The sequence below is a fragment of the Accipiter gentilis genome, chromosome W, assembly GCF_929443795.1.
Source record: "Accipiter gentilis chromosome W, bAccGen1.1, whole genome shotgun sequence".
NCBI classification, from domain to species: Eukaryota; Metazoa; Chordata; class Aves; order Accipitriformes; family Accipitridae; genus Astur; species Astur gentilis.
In genome coordinates, this window is record NC_064918.1 from 36,685,806 (window position 1) to 36,708,930 (window position 23,125).

Here is a 23,125-nt window from a genome sequence, read left to right on the forward strand (position 1 = left end):
TTAATGCACCCCAGGATAGTGTCCTGGTTTCAGCTGGGATAGAGCTAACTGTCTTCCTAGGAGCTGGTACAGTGCTATGTTTTGAGTTCAGCATGCGAAGAATGTTGATAACACTGATGTTTTCAGTTGTTGCTCAGTATTGTTTAGACTATAGTCAAGGATTTTTCACCTTCTCATGGCCAGCCAGGGCACAAGAAGTTGGCACAGGACACAACCAAGGCACCTGACCCAAACTGGCCAACGGTGTATTCCATACCATGTGACGTCCCATCTAGTTTAGGAACTGGGAAGTGGGGGGGGGGGGGGGGGGGGGGGGGGGGGCAGGGAATCGCTGCTCGGGGACTGGCGGGGTGTCGGTCGGCGGGTGGTGAGCTATTGCCCTGTGCATCATTTGTACATTCCAATCCTTTTATTACTACTGTTGTCATTTTATTAGTGTTATCATTATCATTATAGTTTCTTCTTTTTTGCTCTATTAAACCATTCTTATCTCAACCCAGAAGTTTTACCTTTTTTCCCGATTTCCTCCCCCATCCCACTGGATGGGGGAAGTGAGTGAGTGGCTGTGTGGTACTTAGTTGCTGGCTGGAGTTAAACCACGACAGATAGGATTAGCCCTCTTGGCTGCCAGGGCACACTGCTGACTCATACTGAGCCTGCTGTCAACCAGCACCCCCAGATCCCTTTCTGCAGGGCTGCTCTCCAGCTACTCCTCTCCCAATTTATACCTATGTCTGGCATTACTCCATCCCAGGTACAGAATCCAGCATTTGTTCTTGTTAAATTTCATGCCACAGTTGATTGCCCAATGCTCCAATTGACCTAGATCCCTCTGCAAGGCCTCTTGTCCCTCGAGAGTCAACATCATCTCCCAGTTTGGTATCATCAGCGAACTTGCTAATGGTGTGTTCAACTCCTTGTGTATTTAGTAGTGTAGACTGTGTATTTAGTAGTGTCATTCATGTTAAAGGAGAAAAGAACAAAATATTCTATACTTGCTCTGCAAGTGAGCATCATATCCTCTAGAGTGAATTAAGCAGAAACCATGTCTCCAAAATCTGAGTTTTATTTTGGTATTTTCTTGAGTTTTTCTAAGAATAGTTTCTTCAGACTTACCAGGTAGTTAAAAGAGCTTGCCTGGTAACAGACAACTGTCTTCTTTTCCTGGATTCATGTACTTATATGTAGGATGAGATTATAATTTCATTCATTTTTAATATCTGTCTCTTAGTATCCATTCTTAGGCTTGGAAATCCAGAATTGCAGCTTTTCTTTTTGTATTCTAGAACCAGTATTTACTATATTGAAAAACCTTTCATTAAAATACAAATTTATACTATCTGTCTGAGCTATTTTTTCCTCTCTGGGAACATTATGTAAAACTGAGCTACATATATTCTCCATATTAATTCCCTTTCCTGAAAGTTCACTGAGAACTGTTCTACTCAGAGTCAAGAGTTTTCAGAAGGAAAGTTTGTTACTATCTTGTATAGATCTGGTGGCAGACTTGGACAAGACTACAGGAAAACAATGCCAGAGAATACCAGAATGTAGAGTGCAAGTTTATCTAGACAGAGAAGAGTGGGAGAGGAAAGAACACAGGGAATTTAGAAGGGATGGATGGATGAACAGGTTGCTGGAATTCAGAAAAAATTGATGACAACAACAGAAGATTTTTTAAAGGACCTGATTATTTAATGAGAAAAATCTAAGAAAGGGGAAACTAGAATACATAGAAATAGGAAATAAAACAATAAAATGAAAGCTGGAAAGAGAAGAAGAAAGTGCTAAAATAGAAAAGAGTCATATATATCCCTTAAAGATCACAGAATTGCAGTTTATTTACTCTCATGCCTGTCTTTCCTTATATGACATCTTGTAGCTTTCCAAGGGCAAGTATATGACTTCATCCAGATCCATAAGTATTCTTAATAATAAAATGAACTGCTGGTGGTATTGTTTAAAAAAAATCCAACAAAGGAAAAAATCCTGTGTATTTTTACTTTTGTATACATTAAAAATAAACTCCAATAAGTGCATGCCCCCTTTTTTTATTTTCTTCCATGCCTAATAGAATTCTAGCTATAAATGGTAACAAATGACAACATTTATTATCTGGAATTTACCAAGTACCCTAAGCAGTGGTTTTGATTTCGTTCATTCTATTAGAGTTCATCTCCGGATGAGTAAAATGTCTTACATATTCATGTTTTTTTATGAAATATTCAGTCAATATATTATTATAAGTAAATTGATTGCTGTCCAGTTTCCTTTCCTGCTCATCACTTTTGTAGAGTGGTGCCTACTATGTTTTTCTTTCATGCCCTCAGATGAATTATGAAACTGTCTTTAGACAAATAAAACATACTTGTCCTCATCAAGGGAAATGTAAGTTTGGCTCTGTGATGAACATCTTGTGATCCGATGAGTGAGCTCAGAAAGTATGTCTGGATTAACCAGCATGCACTAGTTTTAGTGATGCAAGATTCACTATGTATTGGTATTGGCATCTTTATAACTGTTGCAATCGCAAACCACAATTTTTAGGGATTGCTTTTAAAAATAGATATAGCGTTTACATGCCTGCAGTTTTAATTTAAGAATAAAATGTGCTCCATGTAATTTAAAATTTGGCTACTGAAAGTCATGCAGACTATTTGTGAATTGAAATCTGCAAAACATCTCAGGTCTCTGGAGAATACGGTCACTAAACCATTGGACTTTTGTTTTCTATTAGAATTCCATTGACCAGTCATGAGGACATTTTATGTCTTTTATTATAAACTATTGTCCTGGTTTCAGCTGGGATAGTGTTAACTGTCTTCCTAGTAGCTGGTACAGTGCTATGTTTTGAGTTCAGTATGCGAAGAATGTTGATAACACTGATGTTTTCAGCTGTTGCTAAGTAGTGTTTAGATTATAGTCAAGGATTTTTCAGCTTCTCATGCCCAGCCAGTGAGAAAGCTGGAGGGGCACAAGAAGTTGGCACAGGACACAGCCAGGGCACCTGACCCAAAGTGGCCAACAGAGTATTCCATACCATGTGACGTCCCATCTAGTATAGGAACGGGGAAGGGGGGAGGGAATCGCCGCTCGGGGACTACCTGGGTGTTGGTTGGCGGGTGGTGAGCAATTGCCCTGCGCATCATTTGTACATTCCAATCCTTTTATTATTGCTGTTGTCATTTTATTAGTATTATCATTATCATTATTAGTTTCTTCTTCTGTTCTATTAAACCGTTCTTATCTCAACCCGCGGGTTTTGCTGCTTTTTCCTGATTTTCTCCCCCATCCCACTGGATGGGGGGGAGTGAGTGAGCAGCTGTGTGGTGCTTAGTTGCTGGCTGGGGTTAAACCATGACAACTATAGATCTGTAGATTTGAAAGCAGAGTGTTTCTGTCTAACTGCTTGTAATTATTCCCCCAAGAGTTTAAATATACTTGTTTAGCTGTGCTTTTTAGATTATTTTAAGAGAGACCATATACTCAGAGAAGACTTGATAATTTTAAAAGATTTTTTCAAGGCCCACAGGGCTTAACCAAGTTGTCTGGGTAAAAACTGCACTTCCAGACTTTTCCATTTCTTTTTCTTGACTTAAAGTTAGAATCTGAATTTTGTTTCTGAGATGTTATTTTAAATAACACTGTAGACAGCAATGATGTAAAGTTTCCTTAATCCACACCTATGTTTCTTGTATCACAAATCACATACTGTGTGGCAAGATGCCGCAGAACATTTTAAAACTGGATTAACATATCTGCCTGGCATGGATTAAAGATTCTTCACTGTGTGAGTGAATAGTGATGAATGCTGTTTTAGGGGTGTTATGCTACCTGACCAACGTTCAATAAATAACATTGCTTGTTTAAATTTTTTTGAAAACTGAGCACAGTGATACTTTGTGTTCATAGTACTTCAGAATACTTACTTATTACATAGCTCCTCAGAAGTTAATTTACTGGGGTAAATTTTTAGCCAAAGCCTGGAAGGAAATGTGTCTGATGCCAATAGGAAATTTAGTGAAAACATAACATTAATAACTATGCTATCCCATAAATATATTTGAGAGAATGGTATGGATCATTAAAATGCTTAATTATAAAGTGTGTATAAATTAATATTTTTAAGTAATTATATTTGAGGGAAATTTGAGAGAAACCTATTATTTTATCAGCCACCAAAAGAATTAAGGCAGCTTGTGATAGAAAGGATAAATGATTATTCATCAGTCAGAGCTGAACATAAATTCTATGTCAACTAGCAGCGCCATGTTACTAGGATTGCTGTTTGGCTAGGCTTTTTAAATATTATTTCTCATCATGGTGAAGTTTGATTAGGAAATTGCAAAAGAAATACTCCTACTCAGGTTGTCAGATATGATTTTAATTATTCTCATCTGTTGGCAGTGCTTACATAGATTATATAATTTAAAGTGAATCATCTTGTCACAGCTTCTCAAATACTTAGATCTTCCACTTATTTGTCAAGAACAAAAGGAAGAGATTATAAAGGAGAGTCTAATCTGGTAAACATTTTGCTCTCTCTTTCATGCTGCAATAGATATGTCTTTTCTCTACTATAATAGTACTAAAGGAGTAAAGAACTGAATAAAATCATCTCTCACTCTGTGTGTGTATAGAAAAATATATATAACAACATTGAAGTGCTAACTGATTTGAAATTTTGAAGATAACTAAAGATCTAGAAATAAATGACAAATGAGGTAAAGTGTAACATGATAGGTCATGCTTGACTAGCCAGATATATTTTAATATATAACTCATTTTCTAGACCAAGGAAATTTAGTAGATTAATTCATGTAGACTTTCCTAAGACTTTTGTTGTCACCTACATTTAATAAAGAATTAGAAAAGATTAGTAGAAAAGATTAGTAGACAAGTGGCATGCTTAAAATGTAAATTACTGGGCCAAAAGGCAGTGAGCCTAGTGGGCTTCTTAGAGACCTTTCACATGACTCATCAGACTTCAGTTTTTCTTGTTCTGATGGTAGCATAAAAAGTAGAAAGCTCTGATGAAATTTGCTGACAATGCAGCACTAGGAGACATGGGGAAGACTGGGATATGTCGTAGTCATGATAAAGGCAGATTTGATTTTTAGGATGTATTTCTTTAAAAGTATTAATGACACTGGATAAGGCACTAGTAAAATCCCTCTGGAGTACTGGGCACAGTTTGTATTGTGGCTGAAATAAACTCAAGTGTGAACAGATGCACAGAAGGGTTGTGCAAAATGATTTTTTTCCAACATGTAAAGCGCATAAATTGAAAATTAGCAAAAAAAAGGAGGTTGAATACTGTTTAAAAATGGTATTTTCTTTTTAGCTTGTTCATGTAGATTTGTGTATGTAGGATACACTTGGAAAACAGTCTGGCAGCCTTCTGCGCTGTTTAGTGGTACCTACTGTTGTCTAATGTCGTGGCATCCAGATACATGTAGAAAGAAGAGCAAATGGAAGAAGCTGATTGGTTTACCTGGCTCACCTGTAAGACATGTCTCATATTAATCAATATCTTTTTCATAAATAAAGCTTACTTTAAAATGATTGTGATGTTTATGGATAACCTAAGATGTCAGACATGTGAAATGATTTACAACCTGATTTAAAGTGCCTACTTTGGGAAGGTTATGTGTAGCTGTAATCAAAAAGGAGATATCCCAGCAGCAAAGCTGGGACTCTGGATTTAGGTACTGCGGCAGAGTGAAGACTTCAGCATTAGGCATCTTTGGTCACAACATAGTTAATGATTTTGAAGTAAGGTGAGGAGGCAGGTGATTTTGAGGGTTGATACAAAGTTCTCACCTGCTAAAAAGGCAGCCTGTAAGAAGCAGTATGTTGAGTGATGAATCTAACTCCTACCCTGCTTGTCAGGAGCATGCACATTTGAGTTGAGGCCACACATGGAACATTTTTATGTGCTTAGGATCCAAACTGCTGGGTTTTCCTGAAAGTATTTGTATTAACAAGGCTATATTCTTACATAAGGGATAATACCCACATTTTGCAGGATGCCATGGCAGTTATTAAATAGCAATTTCCTGTATCAGACTGAAGAGATTTCAACTGGGATTGCATCTTCCAAAGAGTACTCTTAACTGTGTGCCATAGAATAGTTGAGGAGTCTAAGAGGGGTAGGGAAAGTGAAGATTTTTTTAATAAGCATTCTGGGCCACAGTACAACCAGGGATGCAAGATTCATAGGGCCAATGGCAGGAAGACAAGAAAGGGGCTTAATCTGTTACCAGCAAATAAGACATTCATCTAGCACAGGCAGGTATGGATTTTCATCCCTGCTCTCAAGATGGTTTAGACATTTTACATCAGACTGTAACTGAATAAAAACTAGAAATAATCTACAGACTAGAAACCACAGTCTTGCCACCTTAGCTAAAATAATCACCAAGTCACAGAAGTTAGTGTATGCTCATGGGAAGTAGGAATCCCCTCAGGGTTGAGAAGGGGTCATACCTACTACTTCTGGATCTGCAGCCTCATGGGGGACTGCATGCCATTCTCAAGACTTGTGAAAAAGGAGGTTACCATTTTCCCCAGGTCCTTTGCACATAACATCATAAAGACATTTCACATGCCTCTAGCCTTAGACTGGGAGACTTCTGTTCATAGCCAAGCAGGATGCTCTGTGGGCCAAACTTAAGGCATCTCAAGGCTAGGCTTGACTCACTACTGGAATTAAATACCTAAATTCCATATAGGTCTCATTTTAGGAACCAAAGTAGGAGATTTGATTCTTTTTCATAATGAATAACAAATGAAACAATTGCAAGGTAAGTTGTTTAGCTAGTTTAAAATGAGCAAAAGGACTACAAATGTTTGGTGAAAGAAAATCCCATGTTTTTAGTGAATGTTCAATGTCTGAAAAACATTATACAATTACTTTTATTGCTGCATGTCTACTTCCTATAAAATGCTTGTCTTAAAATGAAGAGAGGGCTTTAAAGTTGGCAGATATTTGAAGCCAGGATGTTTTAATCCCTATTTATTTGTATGCATTTCACAATTTGGAAAAAGTTAAATAATTGCTTCTGGTTTTAAGAAATGTTTAGGGCTTTTTTGCAACTTTTATCACACAAATAATCCTATTATTTCAGTATTATGACTACTCATGTTCAGTAAGAACTGCATATGAATTGCAGATTCACAGTCTTTTTATGCTAGCAAACATCATACAGCTTGTTTTAAAAACAGAGGTGGCGGCCATGTGTACCACTGTTTACAGCAATACTCTGAGCTGCACTGTTGTCATATCAATGGTTCTTTTTTTAGATCCTGTTTTTTTAAAAACTGGAAAATCTGCTTAATGTGTTACCTTATAATGTTGCCTTGGCAGTGATATGTCATTATGTTTTGGGTATAATAGTCAGTTCTGAACTGCCCTGTTGATGGTTAACAGTGAAAGAGGAGCTGGGAGTACCAGACAAAATGAGAGTTCACAGAGACAAACTACATCTTTCATAATAAATAATACTTCTATTATTTTAATGAAGAAAATGTTTATAGGATGACATGTATAAAAATGCAACACTGTATCCCAGTATTGCTGTTTTATTTTAAACCAGAGCACATAAACAATAATTCTGCATTGAAGTGTGACCACATTCTATTTGGTGATGTTTTATTTGGAAATTGAAGTGTCTTTTTACTAGGGTAGACAGAAAATGGATTTTGTGCAATATACAAATAAAAACAATCTGTTAGTAAATCTATAAATATATTCCCTTTGTTTTAGAAAACAACAGCAATTTAAAATCCTCTTTCAGTGGGGTGGCCTAAAATTGAAGGAAAATGAACAATTTTGTGTGGTATGGGGGCATTCAGTCAATTGGGATTTACACATCTGGAGCATTCAGCCAATTAAAGTGGGGATAGTAGGATTAATAATCAATAGGTGAAATACACTTTAACTCAACAAGTAGCAGAGCAAGAATGATTAATTAATAGTGTTTCATTTCATCCCAAGGTGTGCAGAAACAAGAGGTGGTGTGTAAAAGACTGGATGACAACTCCATTGTACAAAACAATTACTGTGACCCTGACAGTAAGCCTCCAGAAAACCAAAGAGCCTGCAACACTGAGCCTTGCCCACCTGAGTAAGTCATTAATCACTAAGATGGACATCTGTTTTGCATAGATAGAAAAATCTTTGTAATATATAATAAATCCATTTGACCAAAGGTGGTATAAAATTCTGATCTAGCATTAGGGTCCTGTCCTATCAGACAGGATATTTGGTTTTGTTTTTTGGTTATGGTTTCTTGTTCTTCTGGAATCAGTTGTGGAAAATACATACTTTGACCTAGAGGAGGCCTGATTTGACTGAGGAACAGTGGTGTTTAAACTACACAATGCAACTCAGGCGTTGTAAGTAAAAAGATACTAGCAAAGCAGTTTCTTATGATGGAAGCATCAGGTGTGGTGAATAGTGCTCAGAAAAAGAACTGGGGGCCATTCTTAAGGCAATAATGACAGAAGAATCTTGAGGTGAGGGGAGACTAACTTTCCCATAGATATTTACATTGCATACTAAATATTTGCCATATATTTAAGTATAGTATATTAAAATTTGGGTTAACATGTTCAGATGAGAAATGGTAAACATAGAAACTGCTTAGTAAACCAAACCATTTACTGATAATAGTTTTGTCAAACAACTTTTCTCTCCAGCATGCTCAGTGTTGTACAGTAATGCTGTGTGCCTTTAGGATTAGGTGCATACTTGGTTAAGTCTATTTAGTTCTATTTTTAAAGTAGCTGTATGCTACATATTGAAAAGATAATTAAAAACACAGCAGCCCATTTGTTAAAAAATGAAATCTGGTAAGGACCTATAGCATAGCTTAATCTTACTACAAAAACTGTTTAGAAACAGCTGTGATATTTTGCACTAGAAAATAATTTCAGCATATGCACAACAGCTCCTTCTTACATTTTGAGACAAATAATACAATAGTTTATTGATTCATGAGCTCTGGTTAGTTTAAATTTCATGATAATCTGTAGTTAATTCTAATTGGGCATTAAAATCATTAATACTGATTAAGTGTAGATATCACACAGTTAAGAAATACTGTGGTCTCTTTTAAATGTCTCTTAGAAACTTTAAAACTGTAGCATGAAGGACACCAGGAGGAATGAGACAATACTATAATACATTAAAATCCAACAGGTCTTCGTGAAACCAGTTTCTTCCTAGAGTATCAACTGCTTCCCTGGGCATGGTGACAGGTTGCATGATGGCAGAGTGATGTCTTCTACACTTATTCCCCCTGTGCCATGTACCATACTAATTTAACATAAAGTAAACAGAAGTGAAGCCATTACGCTGCTCTCACCTTGAGTGTGTTTTAAGGTAGATATGCTGGCTCACAAACAGGACTAAGTTATTGTCCCCATAGTCTATGTGTAAATATATGCTTATCCTGGAAGGATATGTACTTGATTTCTGTTTGTATAACACTGTTTAGCATGGCTATAAATGCACTAACTAAACTCTCACACTATGTACCTGAGAGCAGAACTTGGGAAGTGGTCATGTTTGGTCAGTTTCTTTTTACCAAACACATCCCTGTCCCTTCCTTTGTGTGGCTTAACTATTAACAAATTAGCACTTTAAAAAGTAGTGTTAACATAGTTATTCTAACATAGTTAATTTTTTTTTTTTGCACTGACATTATTTAAAAAAACAAAAACAAATCAAAAAAACCCACCACAAAGTGGGAGACTTTGGGATTCTCCATCCAGTACAGCAGGGACATTGATGAACATGGTGAAACTCAAGTCATCAAGATTCAGAAAGTGGGTAGTGTGTATTAATCAGCATCTGCTTGAATATGTCAGAGCAGTTCAGCCCACATTGCTTCCATTCTGATGCTCACCACAGGGTGAATACAAAGTGCCAAACTCCTAAGGAAGGGTTCTTGATTCCTGATCCTGTCTAGAAGTTCAAATACCATCTTTTCAGATAGTTTCCCAAAGAAGTTTGACCCTTTTGGCTGGAAGATTTATCACCCAGTAAGGCTTACTCTTTCAACAGAGTGGCCAAATATTTCCTTTTCTTAATTAACACAATTCCACTTTACTTGTGAAAATGTTACTCCTCCTAACTGAATGCCAGTTACATTATACTCGAGGCTCCTGAACAGCAGCAAAGACTTTATTTGTTACTACAATAAGTAACTCCTACAGTTCCAGATTTCAAGAAAATATATAGGTAACTCTCTGGATCCTATGAACAGTACTGTCATGTGAGATACAGTATAAACGTAAAAGGTACTTCAGAATGCACTTGAGCAAATCTTAGTACCAACTAAAAATTAGCACTTCAGCCTCCTCAAAGCTGTGAAGAGCTTCTAATTCTCCTTACTGTGGTAAAAGCATAAGTTTGGTGGTGAATAATCACAAATTAATTCTCTTTCACTAGGAAAATAATGACAGAATATGGCATATTTGTTTGCATCTCTGCATTGATCTAGGTTCATATTAGAATATATTACATGTAATACAAGACAGGACAGCACCACATCTTTTTGACAGAGGCTTCAGAAAATGACAAAATCTTATGAGGCAGCTCCAAGCATACCTCCAGGAACATCCACAGTGACTGACATGCCTGATATTTTTGGCATGTTGGCAGCATGTGATAGCATATTAGACTTCACCTTCATCCTTTGCAGGGATGATTCAGGTGAGTGTATCTAATCAACATATTAAATATTGAAGACTCAGTGTGCTCAACAATGTGAAGAGATATTTCCAGTGAACTGAGCTGCATTAACCATTCATCAGTAGAAAAAATTAATATAACTTTACAGCCAGATAAACAGCTGCTTTAATCTCTGCAGCATCACAAAGTAATCTAAACATACTGTACAGCTCTCGACTTTTACTATGTACACACAAACACTCAGAAGGTCTCTCTAGCAGCTATCATGCAGTGCTTTATATTTTTAAAATATTTGTTGAGGTCATCTTTTTATGTGATGAATTATGTTTTACTAGTGTTTGCTTTAATAAATGAGAATATTTTGCATTTCAGTATAGCCTTCTATAAAAAAATTTAAAATGTTTCATAGTCAGATGATAATTAAATCTCAGAAAGCCCAAGTTTGAGATCAAATTATTTTATTGCAATGATACTAGAGAGGCAAGCATCTTGGCTTTTAAGTTATGCTTTAATCTACAGCAGTGATTCCCAAACATTTCCAGTTGCAAACCACTTTCAGAGGAATAATTTCATAGAAGTCCAGTACAAATCTACTTAAATAGCTGCAGTTTTGTCAGGCTTAACACTCCTTTCTAACTACTGTAGCCTAGGCTGGAAATTGCTGCTCTAGAAAAATACAAAGTATTATTATTATTGGAAGATATGATTGCAGTGAGGCATAAATTAAAATGCTCAGTGAAAAGACCTATATGTTTCTACTTTATTTCACTGTGAATACATATATTGTTAACAATGATTTAGGTTTAGTAATTTAAATTATTTGCATTCTGGGTTTGTGCAATTATCTACTCCATTTCTGAAATGCATTAACTGAGCCTCCTAATTTTTTCTATCCAGATGGTTTATAGGAGATTGGTCAGAATGCAGTAAGACCTGTGATGGAGGAATACGTTCACGTACAGTTCTTTGTATCAGAAAGATTGGACCTTCTGAGGAGGAGACACTGGACAATATCAACTGTTTAACACACCAGCCTATTGAAAAAGAGCCCTGTAACAATCAGTCCTGTCCCCCACAGTGGGTCGCTTTGGACTGGTCAGAAGTAAGGAAATTTTGCTATGTTAGCTTTTTGGCAATAGTGAAGACAAGAGCTCTGACCACTGAATATTAGTACATTTCCTAGTGCTGCTTGCTAAGTAAAAGATTAATAAGAAAGTCAAAACCTGATAGATTTAGAGTATTAAAGCAGGGTTTTGTCATTCATATTTCTTTTTTTTCTTTTCTTCTATGTTGTCAGTTCTGTTGTTTTGTCAAATGATTATGACCTGTTATTAATCATAATAGAAAAATAGTAAAATACAAAATAAAAAAGTACTAAAGAAACCCACAAAAAAAACAACAAAACAACCCTAGAATAGCCATTTGGTATAAGACAATTGCCTTAAAGAAAAAAGCAATTTCCATTAGTTCCTGAAATGGCAAATTGCTGGAGCGCAGAGATGATGGGTTTACAATATCAGAAGCCAGAATAATTTGCTAGGTTTTTTTCTGAAGTAACCATGCTGATGTAAAGCATCACCTTTCTTAGCAACAGACCTGAAAATTGGTATTCTTTTTATTAAAGAAAGAACATCTTTTGTTAAATATAGTGATAACCCTTATAGTATAAGCCAAATTGTGACCTTATACTGATTCAAGTGTTAAATTTGAAGGATGTGAACCAGTGCAGCTGAAAGAAGATAGATTGATCTGTGATACATTCGAATGGGACTGCATCACATGCAAATCAGAATGCAAAAATGTCTGTTTTAAAATTAGTTAATTTGGGGTTTTATCCTACTGTTTCTTGGAAAACTATTCCTGAACTTTAGTCTTTGAATTGCAAGAAGTGGTCTAATGGTCTAGTTCTATGCCAGTTTATACCTGTTTGCTTTTGTTATCTGAAACAGCTCCTCTTCCTTTCCACTTATTATATGTCGGAAAGGAATTAATCTTGACCACATTCTGCTTTCATGTTTCAGTTTGAAGTCATCTTTTTGGGAATGGATTATTAGAGTTAAATGTATATAATATCCCAGAGGTTTCACATGTGCCTCATCCTTTTGTTTCCTGCCTCTATTGAAAATACCCATAACCTAAAGTGTATCAGTATACCCTAAATGACCTCCTCCTGTTCCTCAGCTATCGCATATTGATTACTTAGTCATCTTATGCTCTGTTAATATATCCAGACCTTTATCCTCCTTTTTTCATTTCAGTTAGTGATCTCCTAGTTTAAATAGATGTTCTTGTTATTTTTTTTTAAACGTATGCTCTTGCACATCATACTGCCAAATTTCACTTCATTTCAGTTATTCATGTCTTCACAGTTGTCCAGTTCTTTCTGTAGAGCATACCTCTGTAGCATCAAGGTCAGTTAGTTACCTGTGCCAGACACTAATTTCAGTAATGCTGAACAACTGAAACTACTGTTGTATGAACATCATTAAGTAGACTATAAAGAAATATTAATCAGATCAGTCCCATGACTGATCCTAGAAGGTCTTTGCAGGTTGCATCTCTCAAATCCTAAACTTTACCCAGTTGTAATCCCCCTTTCAAACACTTTACTGAAGCCAAGGTAAGTTAGAACTGCTCCACTTACTTTGCCTAAAAAAAAGAAAGGAGACTATTAGAGTAAACTGGAATGATCTAACAATGATATGCCCATGATTCATTGTATCTCATTTTCTGTGTATTTGCTTGCCTTTAAAGTCTTTAATTCAAAATAAATTATAAATAACTGAATACTATAAAGAAGTTTAATGTGCCTGTAGTTGCACAGATCGCTTCTATGCACAGATACTTTTAGCTCCAAACATTGTTACAGCCTCTCAAAATTCAAAGCATAAAGAAGGAGGCCTACTAGCATCACTGTGAGCACCCATACAACTGGTACAGAACAGTTCTTAACATAATTTGTTAATACAGGTAATATAGTTCACAGAATCACAGAATGATGGTTGAGGTTGGAAAGGACCTCTGGAGGTCATCTTGTCCAATCCCCCCTGCTCAAGCAGGGCCACCTAGAGCCGACTGCCCAGGACCATGTCCAGATGGCTTTTGAGTATCTCCAAGAATGGAGACACCATCCATTATTAGTTAATAATAGTCTAAACATTATAGCAGTACTTAAAAGTAGTAATATCTGCATGTTAAATCACAGTGTTATGAGCTGCCATGGAAGCTGTTGTTGTTCATCTCCTTTTTGTTTGAATTTCACGCTTGTATAATCTCCATCTGTTCTTCTTAGCTGAAGAAACTACTTGTGTAGACAAATTGTGGTGGGTTAACCTTGGCTGGCCGCCAGGTGCCCACCAAGCTGCTCTATCACTCCCCCTCCTCAGCTGGACAAGGGGAGAAAAATATAACAAAAGGCTTGTGGGTCCAGATAAGGGCAGGGAGAGATAACTCACCAAATACCGTCATGGGCAAAACAGACTTGACTTGGGGAAATTAATTCATTACTAATCAAATTAGAGTAGGGTAATGAGAAATGAAACCAAATCTTAAAACACCTTCCCCCCACCCCTCCCTTCTTCCTAGGCACAACTTCACTTTTGATTTTCTCTACCTCCTCCTCCCCTGAGCGGTGCAGGGGGATGGGGAATGGGGGTTGCAGTCAGTTCGTCACATGTTGTCTCTGCCCCTCCTTCCTCCTCACACTCTTCCCCTGCTCCAGCATGGGGTCCCTCCCACAGGAGACAGTTCTCCACGAACTTCTCCAACATGGGTCCGTCCCACAAACTGCTCCAGCATGGGTCCTTTCCATGGGGTGCAGTCCTTCAGGAACAGACTGCTCCAGCGTGGGTCCCCCATGGAGTCACAAGTCTTGCCAACAAACCTGCTCCAGAGTGGGCTCCTCTCTCCACAGGGTGCACGGGTCCTGCTAGGAGCCTGCTCCAGCACAGGCTCCCCACGGGGTCACAGCCTCCTTTGGGCATCCAACTGCTCCGGCGTGGGGTCCTCCATCGGCTGCAAGTGGATTTCTGCTCCACTGTGGACCTCCATGGGCTGCAGGGGGACAACCTGCTTCACCGTGGTCTTCATTGCAGGCTGCAGGGGAATCTCTGCTCTGGTACCTGGAGCACATCCTCCCCCTCCTCCTTCATGGACCGTGGTGTCTGCAGGGTTGTTTCTCTCACATATTCTCACTCCTCTCTCCCGGCTGCAGTTTCTGTGCAGCAGTTTTATCTCCTCCTTAAATATGTTATCACAGAGGCGCTACCACTGTCGCTGCTTGGCTCAGCCTTGGCCGGCGGCTGGTCTGTCTTAGAGCCGGCTGGCATTGGCTCCGTCGGACATAGGGGAAGCTTCTAGCAGCTTCTCACAGAAGCCATGCTGCATTAAAGGGTCCCCAATTCAACACTATATGTCCAGTCGCATTCAATATATTGAACTACCACAATTACGGATGCACAAATAGCATAATATACTTTCAATCTAATTGCATTCAATGAACTATCATGGCCAGACTTAAGAAGTTTGGTTCCCGTTCAATGAACTATCATGGCTAGATTTAATGAACAGTACAGTTTATTAAAGCAACAGAATTACAGATTCTTTTGGATTGCCATTGATAAATACACTGTCTGCAAAGCACGTGCAAGTACCAAGAATATGAATAATACAGTTGACTACAAACACGTTAAATTATGGAAAAACTCTGTAAAGATTTCTAAGTTTCCTGGGGAAGGACTCAGTATAACCAAGGGTTTGAATCTTACCCAGTAGGTATCCCTGGTGGGGGGGGGGGGAGAGGTTCAGCCCATCGACTGATCCCAGAAGTCAGCGATATCCTCTTGACTTGTCTATGATGGTGTCTTCCCTAACATTCCTCCTCTCTTAAGCCCTTTTATACTATTTTCTTATTTTTGGGTGGAGCTCGAGTGACTCTAGTCATATATACCTTTATTATGATTGGTATAAAATCTCCTCGCTTTACTTTCAAAGGTACATGCTAGAGAAAATTCAGAGCACATGCTCAGTGAGGGGTGGTCGCACCTTGGAGGCAGGTAGTTTTTGGGATGGAGGTGTGTTTTGGTATTATAATGAGATTATAATGAGCAAAGTTCACCCAGAGAACTGGGCATTTATGATATAAATCAGAAGTAAGGCCATAGAGTTGACAGAACCCCATTGTTTCACCTCCTTGCTTCAGTGGATTCAATGCAGGGACCTTCCATTCTTATTCCAGTAGTTCCAGTTCCCCATCCCTGTGGTGATTATCACAGGGCCTGGCTGCAGTGTCTCCACTCTGCTCCACCCTCTGTGTTGTTTCTCTCAGAGTCAGCATACCAAGCTCCCCTGGTGTTGCTAACATCTAAGGTTGCAGGTTACGTTGCTTAGGGAATTATTATGGAACAGATTTCATGTATATCCACTGCATTCCACCCTGGAGGTTTACCTTCCCTTAAGAGGGGGACATATCAATAAGTCACCTCCAGCAATAATTCCACACACCATCCCTGTAGCCCCCCAGCTACCAAAACCTTGCCACGCAAACCTAATACACAAATATATTTTATCATTATATATGTTATTTTTTATTGAACAAAAGAAAAATGTTTCCATTTGCTGTATTGCTCGACCGTTTGGTTTTGTTCCGTAAGGAATTATGAATGAAATGCCATTTTAGTGAGCTTTTATATCAAAAAACTTCTTCTAAAATATAATGTGAACTTTTGAAAATTTTTTTGTTTTCATTAATTTATCATACACATGCTTTTGCTTATATTCTGAATCTCCTGTTATTTGTAATAGATTTTGTAGATAATCCACTATCATAAAACAGATAGTCATTCCCAGAGTATACCTGAATCTGTCTCTAGTTTTATTCAGGTTTAAGATAAAATATTTTTTGAATCAGTTCTCTAAAAAGTTGTCAGCTTTATAGCCTGTAACCTATAGGTAAGCAATTTCTTTCAGCAACTTTTCTCAGTGTAGAGCAGGACCTCAAGAAACCTGGAAATGACACAGTGAATCTTAAAGTGTGTCTTGTTCTACATGCAGAACAATATTATTTTTTTTTACCCCACTGTTAGCCAGCATTTCTCACAAGAAGTAGGGCACCATAATCAAGACAGAAAAGGTTTTAAATGGTCCTTGTCCCTACCTGAAAAGGTACAGTGTATTCCAGCCTTTTGAAAATGAATCTCACTTGGAAAGGAGTGAGAAGGAACAAATGGATGAGTAGAAAGGGATGTTCAGTTGAAGACTCTTTCATACCACATCCGTGGCATTGATAGTTTGTAAGAAGTTCTTTGTGTGTGTTATCATGATACTTTATTTCTGATTGGAATATCTAGGCATCATCTCAGTACTAGCAAATAATAGTAGCCATATGACAAGTTACAGAGCCATAAATATATGTTGACTATATACTATTCCTCTTTAGCTACCTCCTCTAGGCTTTGCTCACATATACATCATCCTTAGATCCATCAACATTGCCAGCCTCGTAAGAAGCTTGAGCAGCTTTTAAAGGCCTTCATAACCAGGCTTTCATACAACAGGAATGTGTTATAATTTTGAACAAAAGTGTTCTAATCTAAAGACTAAATCTCTGCTAAGCTTCTGGTTGTGGTGGTATTTTGTCAGGATTGTGAAAAAATGCTGACTTTTTTTGATATTAATTTTGCCTGGTGTAGCTTGGCAGAGTGTCTTGACTGATGATACAATTTTAAAATAATGAGAAAAATTGCTTTTTTTTCTGTTCAGTGTTCCCAGAAATATAGTGTATTTAAATCCCTATAGTAATATACATATAAACATTTATATATATATATATGTATATATATGATTTTCTGACGGAAGCATGAAAATGAAAACAAGAGTGAACTCAAAGTGGAAGAGTTGAATACTGCTTCCATTGAAGCCAATGGCAAATCTTGCTAATTTTCTCTGGAATGCAAGTTCTAAAGCTTTGGTTTTATAGTCAAAACAAGCAATACTTGATACAAATTAAGCAATTTTAGAACTGTCCTTAGGAGAATGTAAAAGTGCTTATATCAAATAGTAATTAAAGCTAACAGTGGCTTGCCTAGCAGAATGTAGTCATTCTCAGGTAACATCAGTTTCGCCATAAAATTTTTTATGCTTTGCAATAATTGAGCTTTGACTGAATTATTCTGCCTACTGTAAATTAATTATTTTCTATTTTTACAGATAATAAAATATAAACCAGCAAAAAAATAATCTAAGGATGTCTTGGGAAGAGCCTTATGTTGTGGTTTAATCCCAGCCAGCAACTAAGCACCATGCAGCCGCTCACTCACTTCCCCCCCAACCCAGTGGAATGGGGGAGAAAACTGGGAAAAGAAGTAAAACTCATGGGTTGAGATAAGAACTGTTTAATAGAAAATAAAAAGAAGAAACTAATAATGATAACACTAATAAAGTGACAGCAGTAATGATAAAAGGCTTGGAATGTACAAATGATGCACAGTGCAATTGCTCACTACCCGCTGATCGACGCCCAGTTAGTCCCCCAGTGGCGATCCCCCCACCTCCACTCCCCCCAGTTTCAATACTAGATGTGATGTCACATGGTATGGAATACACCATTGGCCAGTTTGGGTCAGGTGCCCTGGCTGTGTCCTGTGCCAACTTCTTGTGCCCCTCCAGCTTTCTCGCTGGCTGGACATGAGAAGCTGAAAAATCCTTGAGTTTAGACTAAACACTACTTAACAACAACTGAAAACATCAGTGTTATCAACATTCTTCTCATACTGAACTCAAAACATAGCACTGTACCAGCTACTAGGAAGACAATTAGCTCTATCCCAGCTGAAACCAGGACACCTTATCAGACAAGCACACTTCCTTTGCATTCATATTACTGTTAGTCATGACTTTCACCAAGTGAGTCAAAAATTCTAGAAGCATGTGGCAATGGGAGACACTGTTTCCTGGGGGTTTTTTTGTCTGTGTATTCTGTCTTTCATTTGCTGTGGAGACATAAATTTTTTGTTAAATTCTACTGATGCTTTTTATTTTTGGTGATTCAGTATTATTGTAGGCAACCTATTTCCTTACTTCACTTTAATTTCTGGGGACAGGGTGTAGTCAATCTTATTTAGTGGAATTTTGACTATGACTCAAAAAAATTGGGTTGTTTTTTTTTAAGGAATGTTGTTTCCTTCTGGTAGCAGTAGCTGAAAGATTTTTCTCAAATGGCAGCTTAGTCATAGATAAAGAACATGTCTTCAAGCCGGACTAGAAAATGGATGCACCTAAACTCAAATTTTGATCCTCAAACTCTTGCTTATTTGCTACCATATTCTAGAGATAATGAAACTCCATAGGCACATTGGGTTTTGACATTTATTCACTGATTATCGGAAGTACTACTTGCCTGTCTTGACACATAAGAGAAGCTGAGTACCAGCCTCTTGCCAAAGCCACACAAGTGATTCACACACTAGACATTTCTCCACATATCCTCTCCAAAGGCCTCAATTTAGAAGACATTCTTAGAGCATGTCTAATGAACCAAGTTCTACATGAGGTACAGCAATAGCTACTGGTCTATTTTAAGAGTTGTCTGGTGATAGCTTGCTTTTTTGCATTTTTATAATATTTCAGGTTTTAGAATGCAACACCCAGAGTGCAGAACACAGCTCTGTGCAACTCTGAGGGATTTTAAGCCTCTCTGCCTCCTGCTGTTCTACAAAGTGAACTGATCACTAATCTGTAGACTACTCTTATGATGACAGGCGGGTCCTTTCAACCTTGTCTCTTTTCTGTTTGCTTTTCACAGAATGCTCAGTCCCTGGGAAGAGGAGACTAAGTGCAAGTGTTTTTAAGCACTCAGCTAGGAAGGGGCACTTGCTTCTAGTTCCTGCTCAAAAGTCTTATGCATGTTATATGAAATATTCATGGGAGGAAATACATGCAACATTCCATGGAATTTGGACCAGAACTGAGGAGTCATGATCATGATGCTGAAGACCTGACATATTCATTGTCATTCTTTTTTGGTCTCTATTTAGCATTAATATTTAATTATTTTTGCAGTTCAGCCAGAGAGATAGAGATCTTCCTTCTCTTCCTTCCCTTCCTTCCCTCCTTCCCCTAGTTTTCTAGTAGGTAGATATTTGGGGTACACAAGATTTGGGGTTAAAGCCTGTCAGAACCCGGGCTGGACAGACCAGGGAGGGGTCGTGGTGAATTCGGAATTCCCTCAGCCTAAGGTGAAACGACACCAAACAACCAGTTAAACCTTTTACTCGTGGCAGAAGCAAACTGAACTTGGAAGGCGTTAACAGTAGGTGGCGTGGCGTGGTTGCTCTCAAAAGGAATTGCCACGGAACTACCTCAGTCAACCGTGTAACCCATGGTAACCATATACATCAATTCAGGGAAGAAGGAGATCCCTCCCGTTGGGTCACAAGGTTCAGAGTGGACCCCCTTGCTTTCTAGACTCCTCCTCAGAGAAGAGCCTAGGGGCGGCTGGATCCACTCCTAGTCCCAGACTTGGTCAACAGTTTATGTCTAAAGGGATGAGGTGTAGGGGTTATGAAAAAGGAAAGAGAAAGAGACCGCAAGACAGAGAGAGAAAGAGGAAAAGAAAAAAAAAAGATGTCACCAGTCCTGGGTCCAGTTACGGTGGGTGCACGTGCGTGGGGCTTCAGTTTGTGCCCCTTTTATCATCTCCTTGCCCCTCCTTCGGGCAGGCACTTGAACTCAATAGGCTAATTAGGTGTCATGCGTGGTTTGTGCTTCCAGAACCTTTGGGAAATGGGTCGGTGGGCTTGGGGGTTGTTTTGGGAGTAACTTCACCTTCCCTGCAGACATGACCATTGTTTGATCTTTGGCCATGCATGGTGAGCTGCCCTGCTCAGCATATCAGAACGGGGAGCTGTACATACTCCTGCAGGCCCTCCCAGTCCTGTTGCTGATGTCCTGTGCTGATCTGTGCTGATTGGCTTCTTTTCACCTGTGGTTCATTGCTATGCAGGGTTCGTTGTTATGCAGAATTCGATGTTAAGCAGAACTTGCCCCACCACAATGTTTGAGAGATTAACTCTTTCAGTCTCCCACAAAGCCCCTGCAGCATGAGGAGGATTGAATCTGGCTTTTCTGTATGAGAATTCTGAACACTGAACTATTGTAGATAAGGAGGCAATACCTTGATAGGAAAGGCTAGAATAGGACAGGAAATGAAAGGTTAGGTTTTAAGGAAAGTGTTTATATACCCACTTTGCAGTTCTGGATTATAAAGTCCGAATGGAGGACCCATCTCTTTGCAACCCAGTTTAAAATCCTAAATCTAAGCAGAGATCAGATTTAGGATAAACCTTTCTATTCTGTATTGACTAGTTTAGGTGACTCCCACTGAGAGATTCTTTTAAAGATCTTGTTTTGATGTATCATAGAATTGTTTGGGTTGGAAGGGATCTTAAAGATCATCTAGTTTGAACCCCTTGGCCATGGGCAGGGACACCTTCCACTGGACCAGGTTGCTCAAAGCCCCATCCAGCCTGGCCTTGAACACTTCCGGGGAGGGGACATCCAAAACTTCTCTGGGCAACCTGTTCCAGTGCCTCACCACCCTCACAGTAAACTATTTCTTCCCAATATCTAATCTAAATCTACCCTCTTTCATTTTAAAACCATTACCCCTCATCCTATTGCTACACTGCCTGATAAAGAGTCCCTCCCCATCTTTCCTGTAGGCCCCCTTTAAGTACTGGAAGACAGCTATAATGTCTCCCCAGAGCCTTCTCTTTTCCAGGCTAAACAACCCCAACTCTCTCAGCCTATCCTCATAGGGGAGGTGCTCTATCCCCCTGATCATCTTCATGGCCCTCCTCTGGACCCGCTCGAGCATGTCCATGTCTTTCTTATGCTGGGGGCCCCAGAGCTGGATGCAGTACTCCAGGTGGGGTCTCACAAGAGCAGAGTGGAGGGAGAGAATCACCTCCCTCAACCTGCTAGCCACACTTCTTTTGCATACAGCCCAGGATGCATTTGGCTTTCTGGGCTGCAAGCGCACATTGCCAGCTCATATTCAGGTTTTCATCCACCAATATCCCAAGTCCTTCTCTGCAGGGTTGCTCTTAATCCTATCATTGCCCAGCCTATATCTTCTTGTTTGGGGTTGCCTCAACCCAGGTGCAGGCCTTGTTGAGCCTCATGAGGTTCACACGGGCCCACTTCTCTAGCCTGTCCAGGTCCCTCTGGATGGCATCCTGTCCCTCAGGTGTGTCAACACCACCACTCATCTTGGTGTCATCTGCAAATTTGCTGAGGGTGCATTCAATCCCACTGTATATGTATATATTCATATATATACCTTTACAAATGTATAGGGAATATTGATAACTTAGTACTGTGGAACTGCTTTAAAGTGTCTTTAAATTAGGCAGAGATGCTTCAGAATTAGGCATACAACAGTAAAGTTTGGATCACTCAAGTCATTTTCTGAAAATGAATCTTAGGGATTTTTCTTTTTCCCCCAATTATATAATGACCTGTTTTGATGGGTGGAAGGCCTTTGGCGTGCCACCTCTTGAATTTTGCCTCAGTTCCACATAGTATTATTTCCTAGTGTTTTGTCTCTGCAGCTTCTTTCTTATGAAAGGCAGTTCTACTCTTGACAGGTTTAGCGTAATCTGTGTGTAGGATTTATGGTATCAGAAATTGATTCTGATTCAAATACTGCAGATATGCTTATGGGATAAAGGTTAACAAGCCTATAGGGAATTCTAAAACTGTGCGTGCAAAAACTCCTGCTCAACTGTTAAAGAGGGACTGATTTGGGGAAGGTCTTAATTTTGTTAGCATTTGTCTCTAACCCATTCTGCATTTATGCTAATGTAAATGACAGTTAATAGTCAGGAAAAAGGAAGGAGAAGGTGGGGGAACCAATATGAAGAAAGAGGAGGAAAAGCAGAGGTCTTCAGACTTGCTTCTTTTTAAATTACTGGTTTTTTATCTGCTTGCTGCTAGAATGAGCAGAGGAGCGATAAAAGGAGGAAAAACAAGAACTGTGAGGAAACAGAATTAAAATTTAAATAGGAAAAGAGAGAAAAGCATGCATTGTAGGGGAGAGGGTACAGTATTTCTATCTGAACCAATAATCTGGTATCTGTGGAGTCCAGTAAAGCATTTATCTTCCCATATGTTTATTGGGAAAGGTGTGTTCATTGTAGCTCAGTGGTCTGTAAGTGAGGTGGAGAAAGATTGTACTAAGGTCATATTAAGAACAGAGTTCTACTTTTAATTTCTGAAATGCACACTCAAGTTTGTTTCATAATAATGTTACATGTGGCAGACCTTTCTACTCTGCAGCAAAGTGCTTATCTTAAACCTAACCTAAAGGCTTTTTATGTATAAAAGTAAATAGTAGCACAATAGACTAAATATAAATAGCAAAGG

At 38.6% G+C, this 23,125-nt stretch overlaps 1 protein-coding gene across 5 annotated transcripts in view; it reads left to right on the plus strand.

Moving 5' to 3' along the window:
- The window catches only part of LOC126035436 (A disintegrin and metalloproteinase with thrombospondin motifs 6-like), a 233,380-nt gene that overhangs the window by 195,376 nt on the left and 14,879 nt on the right, over positions 1–23,125 (plus strand). For all 5 annotated transcript variants that reach the window (XM_049793985.1, XM_049793986.1, XM_049793983.1 and 2 more), the window contains 2 exons: positions 8,000–8,129; positions 11,600–11,804. In XM_049793985.1, coding sequence (XP_049649942.1) covers positions 8,000–8,129; positions 11,600–11,804 — 335 coding nt within the window. The remainder of the gene's footprint in view (positions 1–7,999; positions 8,130–11,599; positions 11,805–23,125) is intronic.